Source organism: Callorhinus ursinus, unplaced genomic scaffold, assembly GCF_003265705.2.
Source record: "Callorhinus ursinus isolate GAN/ISIS: 27379988/994484 unplaced genomic scaffold, GSC_fseal_2.0 scaffold47, whole genome shotgun sequence".
Classification (NCBI taxonomy): domain Eukaryota; kingdom Metazoa; phylum Chordata; class Mammalia; order Carnivora; family Otariidae; genus Callorhinus; species Callorhinus ursinus.
The window spans coordinates 5,413,042-5,435,346 of NW_027397109.1; the positions used below are offsets into that span (position 1 = coordinate 5,413,042).

At 38.8% G+C, this 22,305-nt stretch overlaps 1 protein-coding gene across 11 annotated transcripts in view; it reads left to right on the forward strand.

Moving 5' to 3' along the window:
* Positions 1–22,305, forward strand: part of MEF2A (myocyte enhancer factor 2A) — a 173,009-nt gene that overhangs the window by 143,636 nt on the left and 7,068 nt on the right. For 5 of the 11 annotated variants that reach the window (XM_073882495.1, XM_073882491.1, XM_073882493.1 and 2 more), the window contains 3 exons: positions 6,908–7,095; positions 16,415–16,438; positions 19,995–20,121. In XM_073882495.1, the coding sequence (XP_073738596.1) occupies positions 6,908–7,095; positions 16,415–16,438; positions 19,995–20,121 (339 nt within the window). The remainder of the gene's footprint in view (positions 1–6,907; positions 7,096–16,414; positions 16,439–19,994; positions 20,122–22,305) is intronic. The other 6 variants (XM_073882498.1, XM_025893000.2, XM_025893001.2 and 3 more) reach the window with 3 other exon arrangements.

The window sequence follows — 22,305 nt, forward strand, 5'->3', positions numbered from 1 at the left end:
TTTAATCACATGGAGATAAGCTCTCTGGTGACAAAATATTTCAGCCAGCAACCAATCTCCAAAGACCCTTGTTTAAAACAAATTTTTTATACATAATCTGTATAATAACTTTTATTTTGTCAGTCCAGGTTTAGAGACGTGTCATGAGCCACTTCCAGATAGTTTCGCTTAACCTTTAAACTGTAACATATTTACTGATACTGTAATTTTCAAATGCATAATATTTTTATAGATGAGCCCTCCATTAGTCTTATTTTAATTTTTGTTGAGTCTTCTGCTTCCCAAAAGATAGGATATTTCAGGCCCAAGTAATAGGGAAAGCAGAAGCATCCTTGAGGTTTTTAAGCATTGAACAAACTCAGAATAGGGAAAGACATGTTAAATAGGAAACGAGAGGAAGCCTAACCACAAAAGAAAGATTGATTTGCTTGTGTAAAATTAGGAATCTTTGTTCATCAAAAACACCATGAAGAGAATGAAAAGGCAAGACAGAGTGGGAAAATGTAGATCATATACATATAGTGAACAGGGGGCTTTTTATGAAGAATACTTACAGATCATCATGAAAAAATCGATTTTTTAAAAAGATTTTATTTATTTATTTGACAGAAACATAGCGAGAGAGGGAACACAAGCAGGGGGAGTCGGGGAGAGAGAAGCAGGCTTCCTGCCGAGCAGGGAGCCTGATGTGGGGCTCAATCCCAGGATTCTGGGACCGTGACCTGAGCCGAAGGCAGATGCTTAATGACTGAGCCATCCAGGCACCCCAAAGAAAATTGATTTTTGAAAATGTGCAGGAGAACACAGACATTTCACAAAAGAAGTTATTAGGTATCCAATAAACATGTGACAAGATGCTCAATCTTAGTAACCAAGGAAATGCAAAATTAACACCACAGAAAGCATCATACACCAACCAGAATGGCTAAAGCAGAATAGGCAGATAATACCAACTGTTGACAAGCCTATGAGAAATTCCAAGCTCTCATTCCATGATGATAGCAGGACAAATCGGTGCAGCCATTTTGACATTATCTACTCAAGTTGTAGATATATGTATTTTACAACCCACCATTTTTATTCATCTTTATATACTGTAGAGAAATGCATGGTGTACCATGAGCATCAACAAATATGTAAAGGAATGGGCATGGCATTATTTGTTACAGCCAACATCTAGAGATAATCCAAGCTTCTGTTAACAGTAGAATAAATAAATAAGTGACAGTACATTTATATGAAGGAGTACTATACTGCAACGTAAAGGAAGAAACTACAGCAGGAATTAACAGGGTGGCTGAATTTCACCACACCATGAGGAATGAAAGACAGTGGATGCAAATACAAAATGATTCTATCTAAATAAAGTTTGAAAAATAGCCAAGCAATATTATAGTGCTAAGAATGCATGTGTAGATAAGATAGGTGATAATAAAGAAAAGAAGTCACTGTAATTGTTACAATACTGGTTATTTTGGGTAGGTAGAACAACAGGAATGTTTTGGGGGGCCCAATTTTAGAGACTTTCAGGGTTTTGGCAGTTTTTTTTTTCCTGATGTAATGGTAACGTGGATGTTTACTTTATGCTAAATCCTTGATTTGTAAGTTTTTGTTTTGTGCACCATTTTGTATTATGTGCTACATTAATATGAGTTTTTAAATACATTTGATTTTAAAAAGGAATTATAAACCCCAAATGTGGAGGCACTTTTAAAATTATAAGAGAATGCAATGTACATTGTATAGGTGTTATACTATTAATTCTGAAATCTAGAGAGAAAAAAATTCACACACACGTTCATACTCATAGAAAGACTTAGCAGTCTGGGCAAAGACTCGATTCATTGGGCATTATTGTCTGCATGTGGCAGCCAGATGTACAGCCCCATCTTGAGATCAGGAAACAAAACGGTATCAGAGGGACAGGCCAGCAAAAGCCTAGGATGGCAGAGCTGAAAGCTGGAAAGCTCCAGGTCCTGCACACTGAGCTGCTAAAGCCACTGAGCTTGCAACCTCTTTTCTCCAGTCGTCTTATGTGAGATAGAAGATTTTCTCATTCTTCAGAGAAAAAGTAAGATAAAATACAAGCCACAGATAGGGGAATATTTAATAAGTAGGTGGGTTTTTAATGTACCTAAATGTACAATTCAAAAAGGAAACCCAACTAGTATTTTAAAAAATTGAATATCAGGAGATTTAAATAAAAATGGCAAAGAAAACCACAACTCACTAATTGCCAACTATTACCACTTCTGTTGTGGCATGGAGAGCCAATGAAGGTGTGAGGAAACTGATGGTCTTCTGTGTGCTTATGGCATTGTAAATTAGTAATGATCTTTCTGAAAAGATTTTGGCAAGATGTTTCAGTAGTCATAAAAATGTTTATGCCTCTGAGCCTACAAATCCCATTCCTGGGATTCTCTCCTAAAGAAATAAACTAGAATATTCAAAGATTAACTGCAATTTTATTTATAGTAGTGAATAATAGGAAGAAACCAGCATATTCAACAGTATGAAAATTATGCAAATGAAATTTTCAACTGCATTCCTTTTTAGTTGTGATTTAAAACTATGCAAAAAATATGCATGTGGAAAACGAAAAGGAGGGGAAATCTAAACTGATTATCACAATTATGTTGGGATGGTGGAAGTAGGAGTTTTCTCTCTCTCCTTCTAGTTTTTAAACTTTCTATATTGATATGGTTGGTACCTCCACAGTCATAACATTTTTATTATAGTAAGTTAGAGCATTCATTTGTTTTTCCTTGAAACATCATTTTTTGTTTGCAGTCTGTCATTGTCCAAGCAAAACTTGCCAGTTTTGAACATGCTGAAATTGTGTACATCTTCCGTAGTGGCCATCTGATTTGGCATACTAAGTATATTTCTCTACTGAAAGTTGACATTTAATACTTAGATAATACTGTAGTTCAGATGACTTCAGGAACTCCTTTTAACTTCGGGCCTGTGTTTAAACATCAAGCATAAAATAAAGTCTGTGATATCCAGCAATTTCACTTTTTTAAAACATGTTGAGAAAGAAAAAAATACACTGGACTAAGAAAGGCTCAAGAAGCTCTTGGAATTGTTTAGGGGTGAGCGAAGGTAATAGTAAGGGCTTGCAGTGTGGCAGGGGCAGTGGCAGCTAAAGAGAGATGGATGAAAAGGGAAATATTATAAAGAGTAACAAAGCTGGAGCTCTGTGAAAGTTGGATGGGAGTGACAGCGGGCGGCGGTAGTACAGGGGTTTATAACTGGTGGCGTTTGAGATGACAGCAGCATATCTGTGGGATATGGTTGCATGTGGACTAGAAATTAGATATAAAGAGCAGAAACAGATTTAAGAGTCATACTGAGGCAATGGTTAAAGCCAGGGGGATGCCTGAAGTCTCTGAAGGAGGAGAAGCCTCTTTGGGGCTGCCCACATGGGAGAGATTGAGAGGATGAATACAGCACTCAGGAAGAGACACACAGGATTTCATGAGCATTGTCTGTTGTGGATTATAAACTTCTAATGGACAGAACCCATGTTGTCTGTCATATAGGAATTTCCACTGAATCAAGTAAATGTGTCAACCATGATTTTAAAAACCATGGTATTTTTTAATTTTAGAAACCTCATTCAGTTCTTTATACAAAAGATAATTGTATAGATTTTTAAAATGTTTTTTTATTTATTGAATCATCAGCTGAAAGTTTGTCAGATTTTATGAAAATTGGTCAAATATGATAAAATCAATTCTTGAGCCTTGCTTTGGACAAATTTTTCAGAATTCTTTGAGATTTTCAAAATCCTGTGCATGTTAGTTCAACTTCTGAATTAGATTCATAGTAGTAAAACATTAATGACATCATTGTCTATAATTTAGCCCTAAAAGAGTGGTATTAAGAACATGGAGTGCTTTCTAGACACTTGAATACATTATTCCAGCTGACAGGATATTCTGAAATATGAGCCAGACTGATACAATTGAATGATCTGCCTTAGAGCTGTAGGGACCATAAGTGAGATTAGCTTTCTTAAATTTCTGGAGGCATCGGTATGCAGTTTGCTCAAGAGCATTTTTATCATGTGTGTGTCAGGGCATAATTTACCTTAAAACCTGAGAACACATTTTGATAATAATCACATTGGGTTAATTCATTTAGAGTTGGTACTTTAATTCTTAAATTTGTAGGGCGTGGAAAGATGAGTTATATACTGAAATATGTACATTTTTGTCATAAAAAATGGGAATTAAGACGTATATTCGATAGTATATCACTACACTCCACAATATAACAAATAATGCATATAAGGTTATCCTGTTTCAGCCTGACAAGTCACCAGACACTGACATCATCCTGTGATAATTATCTGCTGCAGACTCCCAACTTCACACTAAGAAATACCATGCTTTTAGAGTCCCTTCACTCTGGGTTACTGTGGTATTATATGTAGCTGAAAAGCATCCTAGACTACACATGGGTAAAGAGTATTAGAGCTTCTTGATAATGCATTCTTCTACATTAGCTTCACATCACCTTGTAATGTATTTGAGAAGAAATATTGCTTTATCCTTCAGATTTGAGTACAAGTCAAGTAAATAAGAATCTTCTAAATGCTATCAAAGAGATTATAAACATTTGTGCCTATTAAGAGAAATGTTAATCTGTACTTATTAATGTTAATCCAACATTCTTTTAGTTTCTATTAAGCCTATTTTTGAAAAATTACTTGATAAGCATTTTGTATTCAGATGACTTGCCTTAGCAGTTACCTCTGCCCAATGCATGGATGAGCTCTGCTCCACAGGGGTTGGCCTGGTGAAGAGATTGTTTAACAGCACTGCTTTCTGAAGCTTAATAGAATGCAGGAATTGCTCTCTGGGGTGTGGAAAGGAGATTCATCCAGATTTAATACATACTGTTTCAAGATAATGGAAGTAGAATGCAGGAAATAGCCTCATCAGGTTAACTGAAATACCAGTCCTCACAGCAAAAATTAAGTCACGTAAATGAATTAAAACCGGTAGGTCACTTGGTAAAAGTTTTGAAGAAAGCAGGAGGAGTTGGGTGAGACTGAGGGGGGTGGTGGCAGAGAGGAAAATCGGTCATCTGGAATCCTGACAGTTTGAATGACAACGGCTGGAGAGATGCGGGCCAGTTCCCCAGAGCCACGCCTCACCACTCAGTTTTCTTTGTCCTTTGAAAATGATACTGGTTAGGATCCAGTAACGTTGATTAGATCACATTGTCAAACGTCAATTTTTAGTTATTCATATAAATAATACTGCCAAATAACATGTTTTTCAAACTCTATAAGCAGATATATTGAAGCATCCATTTTCTTCAGCTGATTATCTTCAAGTACTTAATCCCTCTCTAGTTACATTTTTTTAAATTTTAGAATTCTCCTATTGATCAGTTGCTTCTATTCATTATAATACTGAATAGTATTATTTTCAGTACCTGAAAATGTTTTATTTTTTTTAAAAGATTTTATTTATTTATTAGAGCGTGCACACAGGCAGGGGGAGCAGCAGAGAGAGAGGGAGAAGCAGACCTCCCTGCTGAGCAGGGAAGCCCAGTGCGGGGCTCAATCCCAGAACCCTGGTATCATGACCTGAGCTGAAGGCAGACGCTTCACTGACTGAGCCACCCAGGCGCCCCCTGAAAATGTTTTATAAACCACCAAACACTATATGGATTGTAAATGGTTTTAAATTAATATTTCTGTTCCATTCAAGAAACTTTCAAAGATTTAAAATGTTCTGATAACCCAATATAAATGCTCTTTTTTTTATTATGTTAATCACCATACATTACATAATTGTTTTTTTGTCATTAACTCATTGCAGTTCTTTGAGACGCATCATTTCACTTCTTGGCATGCAGTCTTCCCGGGGTGCAGTTCTCCTTTCCCTGTCAGCTTTTTCCTCATTCTGGCTTTCTTCTGAATCTCAAAATGGCTCGAGAATCAAATGCTTCTTCCTCTGTCATATTTGGAGGAATGCAGGAGTCTCCCTCACCATCATGTAGCAGCTGCTTTAGTTAGGATCCGACTGGACGTTCCCAGATCCCATCACAGTGGTGAGGGAGAATGCCTGCACACAGTGGCTCGGACTGTCCCCAAGCAGGGATTGAAGTGGAGTTGGCTCACCCAGACCACATGGCTGCTACCCCTGCGGAGGACTAGAAGGACTGCAGCCTCCATGAAAATAGGGATGATCTCTTACCTTGATCTCCTAGCTCAACTGATGCCCAGAAGTACTGCATATATAGAACATCACCACCATGTACACACGTCCTTACTTCCTCTAAGAGAGAGAGACTGCTCTCTTAGAGAAAGTGGAAGACCAGGAATAAGATGATTAAAGTCAGACAAACCACAAATATTGAATGAAGACCTTACTGGCAGCCAAAGAAACAGCGTGGCTAGAGGTGGAGCAGTAAGGAGGAAGTACCTGGTGAAGATGAAGCATTAGAGTGCTAAAGAAGCAGTAGCGAAGTGGGCCTGGTCGCGGTAGCGGGTTCAGGTTCGGACTAGTAGGGGTGCCTCTGCTGCCCTCTACTGCCCAAATGAGTGACTAGGCCGGTCTCAGGCGGCTTCTTCGAACATCTCCATTATCTCAGTCCCCAGTAGGAAATGCCCTGTTAGACGCGAATCTTGTGTTTTGAGTATCTCTCAGCAGGTCCACGCAGTAAGACTGGAAACAGATGGCATAAGCCCTAAGTTTTATGTGTATTTCAGACTTAGGTTGACATTTTTGCTTATTTTTAAAATATTCAGATACGTGGTCAACTACTAATGAGTTTTGTTACAAAATTTATTTGAAACTAGGACTAGGAAACACTTGTTTCATATTTCTACCAAAGTGTTTTAACGACTCTTCTCACATTAATGAATGATATTTCCTTTTTCCAGGGAACGGATTCGTAAACTCAAGAGCTTCTCCAAATTTGATTGGAACTACTGGTGCAAATAGTTTAGGCAAAGTTATGCCTACAAAGTCTCCCCCTCCTCCAGGTGGTGGCAATCTTGGAATGAATAGTCGAAAACCAGATCTTCGAGTTGTCATCCCTCCTTCAAGCAAGGGCATGATGCCTCCACTGGTACGTTAAATTTTTCTTCAGCCTCATTCTTTAAAAATACAGCCAGTCTATATTTTTCTTCAGAATTTTCTGTACTTCCATAGAATTTAGACCCTTTCTTAAGGAATATTTCTATTTGAAGTTGGCATTTGAAGAGATCGGTCTATTTTAAATACACAGAAATCAGATTATAGAAAAACAGGATGTAAATATGCTTAGTGGTTATTTAAAATTAAAGCTAAATGAGGAGAGGTTGTTAGGCTTAATTTTAATTTTACCGGACTGGTCTCTTAGCTCAGAGATTCCATCACCAAATTCATAAATTAAACCTGACCTAAATATTTCTTCTATCTTGACTTTGCATACTTTCAGTAATCGATTACACATGCTTTTCTGCAGGAGAAACACTATATTAGTTGTTAGTGTTTCTACATACTAGAGAGAACCACTGTAGAATAGGGAATAATGCATCAAAACTTGAATGAGTTATCCTCCAAATAATCTTTGTTTATTCCTTCTCAAATAACCTTCCCTTTTAATTCTATAAAGAATACAGGTCTCCCCCCCCCCAGCCCTTGGCAATGTCTTCATAGTTCCAACGTCATATGTTTTTGAATCCTGTGTTTATGAAGAAAAGGAGAGTGTGTTTATCTCCCTTAGCTTCTTATTGAAAAAAAATCAATATGTATGCAATTTTTAAACCATTCCTAGTATAGCATGGCTTGACTAACATGCAGTGTGATATGCCAGGTGTTCTCTCTGTAATGCAGCATTATTTGATTTTTTGCTAAATGAAAGTTGATGCCATTAGGCTTTAGATAATCTACATATGTATAATGCTTTATAGGTTCCCAAACATCTTCATATGCATCATCGCATTTGATTGTCAGTTATGCTATAATCTTGACTGGGTAGAGATGAAGAAACTGAAGGAGAAGTTAGTACTTGTCCAAGGTAATATAAAAGAGAGCCAGGACCAAAACCTCTTAAGAAACAAACAAGTAATTTTTCATTTGGAGATAGAAAGCTGGAAACTGTTGCTCCCAGCCTTATAAGGAAAACGAGTTGGGAGTAGATTGTAGTGCTGAGATTTCATGGCACCCAAGTGGCCCGGACTCTAGGGAGAGACAGATATTGCAGGGAGAGGACATTGGAGCCCTGGTTTGTGTAGGTAGGACACAGGTAATGAGAGTTCAGCTCAGATGCTTGGTGAGTTGCTGGAGGCCAGGTGTTCCTGGCAGGCCCATGTAAAGCCCTAGTGTTGGGACATAGGGGAAGTCCGAGTTCTTTTGGAGGCTTTTTCTCCATGAACCCCAGTGGGTGCTCACAGAAGAGATTGGGAACGTCCTGAAAAAGCCTCCACTGTGGTGTGTGGCTGGGAAGGGGCAAGAGCAGCCCCTGTGATAGGGACAAAATGTGCTGCCTAGACCCTTCTCCCCTTTCTGTCCTGTGGACCAGAAGTCTTAATCTGTGAGGAGATGAACAAAAAGTGTCACCCTTTGGGCATTGGTGACCTCCCATTGTATCTCGAGAAATGGAAAAGGAAAGCCATCTGAAGCTGTGGCGGAGGAGCAGGAACAATGCCGGGAGCATGACAGGGCACCTGAGAAGAGGAAAAGGCTTTGACTGAGAGTGGAGCAGCCTCTGGGGAAAACACACACACAACCCCTGGCAAACCAACGCTCACTTCCTCCCAGAGGGATGTGAGGCCCATGCTGGATGCACTGAGGGTGATCATTGCACCGGTGAAGCTCAAACCCAGCCCAATTCCTAATTAAATTAACTCAAACTGTGCACTAAAGACTAGCAAGAGGAAAGACCTCTTGGTCTGTAGGTCGGTAGAGTTACCCAAACTACAATACAAAGAGAAAGAAGAGTGAAAATAAAACAAAAAGCAAAACAAAGCCTCCAAGAGCTGTGGACTTTTATCGGGTGGTTTAACATTTTTGTCATTGGAATTCCAAAAAGAGGAGAGAGACAACAGAGCAGAAGAAATATTTGAAAAAATAATAACACCAAGTAGGACAAATACACACACATTCAGATTGCTAAAAGCAAAGGACAACAAGGAAAAAATCTTAAAGGCAGCCAGAGAAAAGAGAAGAACAAAGATAAGAATTTATACCATACTTCCCTTCAGAAACTCTGCAAGCTACAAAACAGTGGAGTAACCTGAAGTGCTGGAATTCAAAACAAAAAACCCTCAACGTAGAATTCTGTATCCAGCAAAAATGTCGAAAGAGAAGGGGTGCCTGTGTGGCTCAGTTGATTAAGCATCTGCCTTCGGCTCAGGTCATGAGCCCAGGGTCCTGGGTTTGAGGCCCGCATCTCACTCCTTGCTCAGCAGAGAGCCTGCTTCTCCCTCTGCCTCTGCCTGCCTGCTCCCCCTGCTTGTGCTCTATCTCTCTCTCTGTGTCAAATAAATAAATAAAATCTTGAAAAAAAAAATGAAAGAAATTTTCTCAAACAAAAAAATCTGGAGAATTTATTGCTGGGAGATCTGTTCTAAAGAAACACCAAAGGAAGAGGGACTATGATACCAGCAAAAACTTGGATCTACACAAAGAAATATAGAACAATGGAAATGAAATAAATGAAGATAAAATAAAACACAATTCATTTTCCCCTACATTTTATAAACCTTGTATTTTAGATTACAAAGATAGTACAGAAAGTTCTCCTAATGCTTCACATGAGTTTCTCCTATTAACATCTTGCATTAGTATAGTACATTAGTTAGAACTAATGGGTCAGTATTGATACATTATTATTCACCAAAGTTCCATACTTTATTCATTTTTCCTTAGTTTTTAACCGCATGTCTTGTTGCATTCCGGGACCCCATCCAGGACACCACATTACATTTAGTGGCCATGTCTCCTCAGACTCCTCTTGGCTGTGATAGTCGCTAAGACTTTCCTTGTTTTAATGACCTTAACAGTTTTGAGAAGTACTGGTAAGGTATTCTGTAGAATGTTCCTCCATTGGGATTTTTCCTCGTGTTTTTCTCATGATTAGACTGGGGTTCTGGGTTTCGGGGAGGAAGGCCACAGAACTAAAGTGCCATTTTTATCTCCCATACAAAGGGTACATAGTATTATTATGAATCATTACTATTGATGTTAACCTTGGCCATCTTGCTGATGTAGTGTTGCATGGGTTTCTATGCTTCTTCCTTTCCGTACTGTCCTCTTTGGAAAGAAGTCCCTATGCAAGGTCCATACTTAAGGAGTGGGGAGTTAGGCTGTACCTCCTTGAGGGCGGAATATCTACATAAATTATTTGGAGTTTTTCTGAACAGGTGACTTAACTGTTTAGTTTCATTTATTTAATGATTTATATTAATACAGACTTAATGACATTATATTTTGGGTAATAATACTCCTAAATTCTGTTTATATATAGTTCTACCAATACTGTTTTATTCTGTTGCTCATATTCCAGCTTTAGCTATTGAGGACTGTTCAGTTGGTTCCTGTGCCTCTGAAAACACACCTTCATCCTTGTGGGGTTTTTTTGGGGGGGGGGTAATGGAGGAGGTTGCTTTTAAATTTTTCCGTTACTGTGAAATGCTCTAGGCTCATCTTGTGTATTTCCTGCCCTAGTCCTAGAATCAGTCATTTCTCCAAGGACCCTTGGTTCCTTTTTATTGGAGAAACCAGAATCCGAGCATCTTTCTCTTTTTAATTGCTCTAAAAGATCACTACTTTCTAAAGCAAAAATAGGGGGAATGAATTTTGTGCTTATAACACATGTAAAAATATAGGACAACAAAAGACAGAGAAGCAATTGTAAATACACTGTTGTAAGCATCTAATGTGATATCTATTTGAAGGTGAACTCTAACTAAAGATGTATGTTACAAAACCTAGTGCAACTATAGAAAACAATTTTAAAAGAGGTATAAAAAGTCAATAGAGGAGATAAAAATGGAATTATAAAAAAAATGCTCGAATAGCCCAAGATATGGGAGAAAAAAGAACAGATGGGACAAATAAATACAGATAGCAAGATTGTAGATTTTAATCCAACCATACAGGTAATCACCGAATGTGGTCGTAAATATCAGTTAAAAGACAAAATGTCAGATTGTTTAAGAAAAGGAAGATCATACTATACACTCTCTACAGAAACCCTACTTTAAATTTAAAGGCATAGATTAGCAGATAGAGAAAACATACTGAGCAAACATTAACCACAAGGCTAGTGTAGCCATATTATTTCAGACAATGTGGATTTCACAATAAGGAATATTACCAAGGATAAGGAAGGACTTCACGCAGTCTGTTTTCCAAGAAATAAGTATCTTTATTGTATACGCACCTAACAGCTCACGTTCAAAATTCATAAACCAAAAACTGATGAAACTAAAAGGTGAAATAGAAAAATCCACAACTGTAGTTGGAAACTTAAACACTCTTCTCTCAGTAATTGACAGAACAAGTAGGCAGAAAAATCTGTAATGATCTAGACAACCTGAGCAATACTCAACGAACCTGACCTAAGAGACATTTACAGAACACAACAGCAGAACATAACATTTTTCTTAAGGGCCCTTGGAACATTCACTAAGACCATTTCCTGTGCCATAAAGTAAACTTCAACAAATCTCAAAGAATCGAAATCATACAGATTATATTCTCTGATCATAATAAAATCCAAACAGAAAGGAAAAATCTTTATATATTGAGAAAAAAACACACTTTTAAATAACCCACGAGTCAAAGAGGAAATCTCAGGAGAAATTATAAAATATATATATGGGGTGTGTGTGTGTGTGTGTGTGTGTGTGTGTGTGTGTGTGTGTGTGTGTGAAACTCAAGGCATTAGATGTTTATATTAGAAAAGAGAAAGGTACCAAATCAGTAAGCTTTTACTTAAACTCAAGAAAGAAGAGCATACTTAACCCAAAGCAACCAGAAGAAAAGAAAAAGAGCAGAAATTAATGAAATTTGAAACAAAAAAACATTAGAGAAAAGCAATCAAACCAAAACCTAGTTTTTTGATTGCTAAACTTCTAGCCGAACTGACCAAATTAAAAGAGAAGGCATGGGTTATCAATATCAGGAATGAAAGAGGTACTGGCAAAAAGGTGGGCACATAGATCAATGGACAAAACAGAGAGCCCAGAAAATAGACCTACACAAATATATTTAGTTGTTTTTTGACAAAGGCAGTGAAGCAGTTCAATGGAGAAAGGATAGATGGTACAACTAACTCTGTTGGAACAATTCAGCATCCATATGCAAAAATGAAACCTTAAGATATAACTCATACCTTATACAAAAATTAAAATGTAGCATAGACTCAAGCATAAAATACAAAACTCTGAAACTTTTAGAAGAAAACATTGGAAAAAAACAATACACCAAAAACATGATCCATAAAGAAAATTTTGATATATTGATGCTATCAAAATAGTTTCACTATCAAAAAAGTTTTACTCTGTAAAAGATCCTATCCAGAGAATAAAAAGACAACCTACAGATTAGGAGAAACTGTTTGCAAATCACATATCTGATAAAGGACTTGCCTCCAGGATGATACAACTATACATCTGTTAGAATGGCTGAGATTTAAAAAATAAAAAAATCAGTGATAACTGTGATAGCATTATATGGTAACAGATGGTAGCTACACTTGTGAGCACAGTGTAACATACAGAGTTGTTGAATTGCTGTGTTGTACACCTGAAAATAATGTAACATCATGTGTCAGCTATACTCAAACAGGTGTCTGGGGGGCTCAGTCGGTTAAGTGTCCAGCTCTTGATCTCAGCTCAGGTCTTGATCTCAGAATCACCAGTTCAAGCCCCGCTGAGGCCTACTTAAAAACAAACCAAAAACCCAAAATACTAAAATGTCAAGTTCTGACAAGGATGCAGAGCAACAAGAACTCTCATATATTCATGCTTGGAATGCAAAATCATACACCACTTTTGGAAAACAGATCAGCAGCTTCTTACAAAGTTAAATATATACTTGTCATACAACCCAACAATCCTCTCCTAAAGAATTTACCCAAATGAATTGAAAACTGTGCTTACAGGAATCTGTATTTTTCATAGTTGCCAAAAACTGAGAACAACCTAGATGTCCTTCCAACAGTTGAATGGATGGATATACCCACTGTGGTACATCCAGACAAAGGAATACTGCTCAGCAATAAAAAGGGATGAGCCATTTATTCACAGCAGTATAGATGAATCTTAAATGAATTTTGCTAAGTGAAAGAAGCTGGATCCAAAAGACTACATAGCATGTGATTCCATTTATATTTTGTTCTGGAAAATGCAAAACATATCAGCGGTTGCCAGGGACGGAGAGAGGAGTTGACTACAAAGGGAATTTGAGGTAAATTTTTGAGGCGATGGAACTATTCTGTGATCCTGTGTTGTTGGATGTACATATGAGTCTGTGCTTTTGTTAAAACCCATAAAACTGTACAGAGAGTGGTTTTTATGATGTGCAGTTAAAATCAACCAGGATTCCAGGGGAACTGAAGACAGACTATAGACCGTGACACGTGAATGTTAAGTGTAGTGCAAGTCTGTGACAGGGTGATACAGAAGGGGATGGGGAAGGAGTGCTCAGTAACTTTGGAAACTGTTTTAACTCTAGATAGAGAAAACCAGAAAATTGTAGGAAAGCATTGTGCGCTTAAGATGGTACATTTGTTACACACACTCAAACAGTGATTATGTTGTAAAGAAAGCTGGGTTTCTCATTGTTGGTGGAAGAAAAAGTTATAAATAAGCAAGGTGGGTGGGGGTTGGGGAAGGCTACAGTGAACCCTTGTTTCTGGGTTGTTGGAGGTTTCAGTATGAACTTAACTTTCTTAACATATATAGATAGAGAAATATAAATGTGTATACACCTAAATAGTATACATCATATATTTCCTAGCTCATCTGACAGGCCCTTTCAGACAATGACACCTGGTAACCAAGCACACCTAGTACTCAGATCTTAGTTTCTAAAACATTCTCCAATAAAAGGAATCAGGACTCCTTGGAGAAATGATTGATTATAGAGCTGGGGCAATGAAAATACAGGATGAGTTGGAGGGGCCAGAGGATAAGGAAGTGCCGGTGAAAAGGTTACAGGAACCAGCCTTTCAGAAGAGCTCCAGTGGCCCAAACTAGAACAATTTAAGCAACAAAGTAAGTAACAATAGTATTGGATTAGTACCCAAGGAATAAAAAATACCAAGTCTGTTATTGATAAAAATAAATGATCGAATACATAAATGGAGAAGGGACAGCTCTCCTTTAGAGAAGAATTCTAATTATTACATGTAGAAAGAATGAGAGAAATAGCAAATCGACATTGTAATTACAGTACAGAGATCCTGGCCATGCAGGGTCAATGGATGCTAAAATGAGTGAGTGAAAGTTTAAGGAGAAACGGTATTTGCGTAGCCTCAAAGTGTCTCTCCCCAAATAATTGATTACAAAGGGAAAGTAGTAATTTTGCAGTGGGGAATCCTGGAAGACACGATTTTAACCAGGCAATCGAGCTTAACATCACCGATAATGGAATGACATACCTTCTGATACGATGTGCTAAGAGGGTCACATCACCTCTTTGGTACTCTTCCAAAAATCCATGCTATCTGAGAAAATCTAAGCCCCAAATTATGGGACATTCAACAAGATATCCACCCAGTACTCTTCAAAAGTTGTTAAGGTCATGAAAAATGAGGAAAGATGGAGGGAACAGTCACAGACCAGAGGAGACTAAGGGTAGATGACAGGGAAGGGCATGTGGGACGCAGGATCCGGTCCTGGAGCAGAAAAGGGACATTGGTGAAATCCAAGTGAAGTCCTATAGCTTCAGCAGTAACTCAGGACTGCAAAACTCTGTTAGTTTTGACAGTTGTCTCATGTTTGGGATGTAGACCTGGGTGGGAGTGATGCTGGGGTATGGTATGTGATAGTATGCTTTCTTTGTAACTGCTCTCTAAGGGTATGATCATTGCAGGATACAAAGTTAAAGATACATACATGTATAACAAATAACCCCAAAAAGAAAAACATTTGGGCATTCAGGATGGTTATTTGGCTCACCTTTCAGGAATGGGATGTGAAATACCTGCCACTCTTTCAGAAATACAAACTAAAGAAAGTTTCATTTAAGGCTCAGAAATATGTTGATAAGAATTATTAGTAAACTGCAGAATGTAAGGACAAAACTGCATTTAGGCATTTAGCAGCTGGTCAGGGTTCTCTCTGCCTGGTCTTTGTTTCAGAGATCACGAAGCATCGCTGCAGAATACTCAGAATTTGCCATATAAACTATTTTACACCCTTGTCCCTGCAGGTTCAAGCGAAAACCATACAGCACTTACCCGCAGTATTTCCATGCGTATCTTGTAGTTGGAGGAATGTGAAGATCTGTATAACTCAACAGCTGAAGAGCATTTTACCCACATTTGAAATAGCAATTGTAGGCCAGGTGATTGTTTTTCAGACTAGATAACCAGCCTGCCTATTTTGCAGTTTGTTTGCAGGTAAACTGGCTTTCAGATTGGGGTTTCCTCTATCAATGATGTTTATAAAGACACCTTCCATAGATTGACAGAAAAGCTTGACTTCTTCAAGTAAAATAAGAAAACACTAGTTAGTCGATTATTTCTAGCCTATTAGTATTTTCTAAATGCTTAGAGAAAAGGAACAAATAAATATGTGTCCTTCATTTCTTTTCTGGACATGATTTATCAGTTTATTTTTCTTCCAGTCTCATTTGCTTCATACATGTTGTTTTTCTGCAGTGAAATTATACATATGAAAGCTGTATTTGCATCTCAGTCTTTGTTATTCAAAACTGTTATTAACCAATGTTTGAGTTCTTGTTGTTTCATAACACTGTGCTAGCTGCGGTGGGAAATAAGAAAACAAAATAATTCCTGCCAACCAAAGAGCACACATCTAGAAGGTATTTAATAATGGACATGTGTGACCAGGTAGGCTAGGGATGGGAGGATGAAGTGTTCTCAAAGTTTCAGGTATAAATTGGGATCATGATGAGGAACTCCTTTTAAAAATGGTTGCAATTGCCTGGCCGTGTGCGGGTGAGGCTGACGCAGGAGCAGACTAAGCCGGGGAGCAGGGACAGCTTTAAAGTCTGGCCTGACTACAACAATCTTTCTTCTGAAATCCGTTCCCAGTGGAGAGACAATAAATAATTTATATCTGTATTCATTGCATATATTTAATCATTTCTTTAGGGTTCCAGGCAACTACTAGTGTCCAAATAACATGTTTTTCTAAAGAAATATTTTATTTTTGAGTATCAACAGTCTTAGTAACTCTCGTATCCCTCTCATGTGCTGAGTGCAGTCGGAGGAAGAGGAATTGGAGTTGGTGAGTGTGCGTTTCTGCTTGAAGGGAGTTGCAAAAGATCTAGAAAGTACTAATTCTCTTAAATGTTTTTATCTAACCAGTGTTCCCTTTGTTACAGTTTTTCTTGTTGTTCTTAAACACTATCTGAGCACCTTTAATTCCTGAACCAATCTACTGGTACTACAGAGTCCATCTTGTTTTTCTATTTTATAATTACATATCTTGACCCATTTTGTTTGTTGGAGGGAACATTGGAACAGAGCCTTTAAAAACAATAGCTGTCAATGATCACAAGACACTTGTTACAGATTTTTTTTTAAGAAAAGATACAAAATACCTTATATAGTTCCCCAGATTATTAACATATTTTTAGAAAATGACTTCACCCTCAAAGTTCCTCAGATTGTAACACATGGTCTTGTGTTATTTCTCTTTCTTTCAAAAAGATTACATCATTTTTGGTGAGGTCACCTTTTTCAGAGTTGGAATTATTTCATACTGCATGAGACGATCTGAACCATAAGGGGGGGTTCCCTGTTTGCTAAAAGGAATATCTGTAATTTAATATATACAAATTTATTTTTTTCTATCAGGACATACTCTGTTAAAAGTAGCTATTACCTTTTTTCTTAAAACAAATGATTCCTATTGGCTTTTCTTCTAGAAAATAAATTTAACTAAAAATAACTCTCTCTTCTTTGGGAACTAAAACCCAAAATTCACAGAAATGATCATATAAATTCAAAGTCAGTTGCTAATTAGTGGCTTTAAAGGGAAAAAACTTGAAAATGTTTAGTTTGTAGCACGGACAAGGGTTCAGATTGCATGAGAGCATGGGGGGAGAGGCATCTGTTGGTTTTACTTATGTTTTACTATTACACATATATGCATGCTGGTGTGTTCTGCACAGTTTGTGTCTTTTTAGATAAGGTTGTCTGTGCTCTGTCCTTAAAATAAGAGATCATTCTTTAACTTTGTGATCACTCACAGTTTTAGATGTGGTTTTGTATTTAGTAAACTAAAATGTACTAGTCTGCCATCAGTTGTGGTATTGGATTATATCATGTGCAGATTTAGACTTTCTTCTGGGGAGATACTTAGTGATACAGTAATAATTAGAAAATGGAAGTTTATAATTCAAGATAAAATAATTTGTCTTTGACTGTTTACCCTTAGAAAGTTGTCACAAATGCTTCCTTTCAATTCTGTAGCAGTATGTTGCCCTCTAGTGGTCCCACAAGTCTCTTTCTCAGAAAGATCAGTGCCATTGAGATTAGGAGCTTTGACGCATGGAACCGATATATTGGCATTCACTATTACACACATGAGGCCATGCCAGGAGATTGCCATGGAAATGAAGTCCTGGCATGGATAGAGCCAGGCCAAACTGGGTCATGCTGTGTTCTTTTGCCTACTATCTGACTCTTGAGTTTCCAGTGATCAAATCTTAGATTAAGTCCAAAGTATATCTCTACCTGAAAAATTCATTAAAATTATTAACGATGCTGAGATGAAAGTGTATTCCCACTTACCATGCACTGACTTCCACCCACTTAAAGTTCACCCCCCAGTTAGAGAGTCTCAAAGATAAATTTCTCTAAATCTTTGAAAACTACAAAATGAAATAAAAAATATTTGTAATTAAGAAACAAAGACATAACCAAAAACCGTAAACAGTTCATAGTCTTTAAAACTTAAGCTGATTCAGACTGTAAAACTCAATCAATTTTAAAGGCAGAGCTTTGTGGTCAGAACCAAAATATAATCCCAGTCTGTTAGCATTTAGAAAGTTGTTCAGATTGGTTTGAAATCCTGGATGGCTCTGACCCGAAGTGAGGAAAAACAGGTGCCTTGGAGCCTCCACTAAAGACTCTTCTGGTGAGAGGCAGGCTGCTGACATTCCTTAAGAAGCCTTGCTGTTCTAAAGCAACTGTACTCCATGGTTGCTCCAGGGGTCATACCTGTGGCTCCGAAGTTATATAGAAATTTGTCCCACCAGTTATGTAGAAATCTTGGGCCAGAGGGTTTCTTGGGAAGATCGTTTAAGGATACTATCTTATATTCGTGTAGTACTTGAGTTACCAAAGCACTTCCCAACTCTTGGCTCACTAGAGCTTCACAGTAGTGCGCAAGGCCAGCAGCACAAAGATCACTGTCTTCCCTGCTGTACAAACAGGTTCAGAAAGGTGAAATGATCCCCCTGCTTAGGAAGTAGTGAATTTGGGACAAAAACTCAGGTGCATGACCACATCCTGAATGGTCTTTCTTAATTAGAATAGAAACTTAAGACTGGGTGGAAAATACAAACTAATGAAATAAACTGAGATGATTAACATTCAAGTATCTAAATCTAGCCAAAGGCCCTCATCTGATTACCCTTTGGAAGTGGTGAGAGGGAAAACTGGTGAGAGGGAATCACACTCTGTCTCTTTATAACCTCAAGGGCACCGAATGGTACTTTCACTGATACGGCTTAGACCCCCAAATGTCATTATCAGGCTGTAACTTCTTCATTAAATACACACCCACACATACATACATACGTACGTACGTACATATATATATATATATAACCCTGGAGTAGTTGTGCTTTGGCCTTCTTGGGTGCTGACCCCATGGATCATGGAGTCTGTTCTCTTCGTCTGAACTTGGTTTTGGAGCGTTCCCTGAAACCCCTCCAGTGAGAAGGTGCTGTCATCCCCCGACACGTAGGGGAGTGGCCATCTCAAGCTGACTTGATTATTCAGTAGTTGGTTTTTTTAAATTCATTCCCAGTGTGGATAGGATACTGTGTAGATGGAGTCAGTCAGCAAGCATTTAATATTGCTCCATTCACAGTCCTACGAAAAGTACGTTAGTCACAAGCTCTCTACGCAAAGCCTCTCTTTCAGAAGAGTCAGGAGCCTGTGCAGGGAAGCATATCTGAACCTGCTGCCAAGAAATAGGTCACCGGGTGGGTGGTGGTGACCGTGGGGGAGGCTGAGCATGTTTGGGGGCGGGGCACTCGGAGTGTGTATGTGTGTGTAGCAACTGCAGGATCGCAGGGCAGGAAAACTGAAAGCAAGGGGTACTTCAGGATGCCAAGACTTAACACCACGTTAACATGTGAGTGCTGCAAATACAAGTAGTTTTGATCCCTAGACTCATGGACTTAACACTCTCAGTATACAAATGACTTTTGGCTCTCCTCAAGTGTCGAAAACCTAGATGTTTGATTTTGGGCAGCCTGGTGTGATGTTTGTAGAGCCAGCAAGTCCTCCTTTATGGTAACACATCAAAGCATTCTCGCCCATAATGCAAGTTTCCGTTTTAAGGATATATCCTTGCCATCAGTAAACACTATGAAAGACGAGGGAAAATGAATAATTAATGTACAACTATGTCCCTTGAAATTAAATATTTAGTTGTTCCCATTAGTATCTTTAAGGTTTTTTTCACATCATCACTACTTTAAGAAGTAATGACATTCACATCATAAAACTGTGAAAAATGTCACTTTTAAATTGAATGTTATTTTTAAAATACTAAGCCTGAATATAAATACTCAAATAATGACACTTTTTTCTATCTCTCACAGAATACCCAGAGGATAAGCAGTTCTCAAGCCACTCAGCCTCTAGCTACCCCAGTCGTGTCTGTGACCACCCCGAGCTTGCCTCCGCAGGGACTCGTGTACTCAGCCATGCCGACCGCCTACAACACTGGTGAGCCTGCTCTCTTGCCTTGTGTGGATTTTAGGTCTTTGTTTTGTGATCAGCGTATGCTTCTGTGATTTTTTTAAAAGTATATTGATTAAAATAAATTATTTGCAGTTCTTTCGGTTCACATTTGAGTTTATTAAAAAACAAAGGTTAGTTTTGAAAAATGTACAAAAACGCTGTAGAATGATTTTCCAGTGTCATCTTTTACTTACCCTTGACAAAGAAACAGGTAGCTGTTCCCAGAATTACGGCCTGTATGTCAAGCCAGGGGGGATGAGAGACTGCTGCTCGGCATTTTCTCTGTCATGCCTCATCACACAGTGTCGCACTCCTCCAGGCTGGTGAAGGGAGACAGTTTTCTCATGCTGTGTTAACCCACTGGGGGAAAGACGGAATCCCTTGGGACTCAGGGCTCCAGAATGTGGCAGATGTGTAGCTGCGCCAGGCAGGCTGTGTTTTCCTCTATGTAACTACCTGGTTTTGTTTCTGTCCTTTGTGCCTTAGGAGCCAAACCAGGACCTTTCTTGTTTCTCCTCAGAGCCATTCACTCCTCCCTTGTGAGAGGAGCGTCTCACTCATTTATGTTTATTTAGACATTTCATTTTAAAATACCCTGTTTCGGGGGTTTGGTAGGTAAAGTTAGCACTGCTGAGTGATCGGAGGGGTGCTCTTAGCCACGCAGGCTGTCTGCAGAGGCCCAACGTGCAGCAGGTTTCTTCCAGATTGGCCATTCTGAGGAGAAGGCCGAAGGCCGGCACGTGTGGTTTCGCTTTCTCACCCGCTGAGCCAAACACCTGATGCTTCAAAGAAAGAAGGAAAGAAGGAAATAGTTAAATGATACCTTGTCAGTTATTCAGACTGCAGTGCAGGGCATTCATCCTTTCATGATTCTTCTAAGTAAGCTATAATAAAAATCATCTAATTTTAGACTTCAGAGTAAATGCTTTAGCATGGTGCTTTCAAACTGCTGTCTGAAGCTCCCGGAGGCCATTGATACATTTGATTGTCACTTTAATTCCATGTAGTTCATTTAAAACAGAATTTTAAAAGGTTTTGTTGAAAAAAGAAAGCCTCTTAGGAAAATGTCCACTACCTTCTCTAACAATCAATATGAAAAAATGTCCAAATCTAAGTGCAAATGTAAAGCAAGAGATAACACATCCATAGAAATTCTGTGTCCTTGCAGTGATCATTAGCTGTATGAGTGACAGTGTGCCAGGGACGGAGCTTCTGTCCCAGATTCACGCCAGCTAGGGAGACAGGATGTACCTGAGGTGGCAGCTCTGGGGGTGAAGTCCGGAGTGGCTGAGCTTAGCAGCTTGCACTCTTGAGAACGTGAGGAAGGAGGGACACGTACGAGCTGAAAGGTTCAGAGGAGCACCGGCGGCAAAGATGGGGCTTGAACTGGTTCGAAGCGAGAGCAGTTTCCTGAGCACTTCATGACAGGTTTTCCCGTATATGCAGACGTTGCACTGTGCATGCTTTCGGACATGCTATTGGATTAGCAAGAACTTGTTTTTTAAAAGTCCAGAGGGAATTACCATAACATAAAAACAGAGTCCCATTCTCTCAAAACTGTCAGTCCCTTGGCCTCAGTCTCATTCCTTCTTTTAACTGACTTGGTCTCTGTGCTCTTTTTTGGAGCATGTATTTGGCTTAATTTTAAACTATTATTTTTACTGTATTTAGTTGCCCTTTTTAAACACATGTCCGTTTTCATCTTTCTGTAGAATGTCATCTGCCTTTCTGGACATAGAGTCAAACTCAGGCCAAATGGTCAGGAAAGGGATGAAGATATGAGCGACATTTCAGGAAGCACAACAGTTTTTATGTGGAGGAATCCCAGATACTTCCTAATGCCCATCAGTTAGGTCACGCCCAGCTTCACAGACGGGCTCGCACATCCATTCAACACATACTTGTTGAGTCCTTGCTATGTGGCAGGTACTGGGCCAGGCACACAAGAGTGTATGGTTGCCAGTGGAGAAAGACACGGGACTGATAGCTCTAAGAATCATTTATTATAGTCGTGTGAAGAGCTACCTGAAGCTTCACTAAAGGGGCACACATGATTCAGCTGGGCAGAGCAGGAAGAATGTTCCCGGGAGAGGGAGCACTGTGTACAAAGGCTAGCAGACCGGAGCATGGCTGGAGGGATGGGGGTAGGTAGCAGGGTGTGTAGAGTTG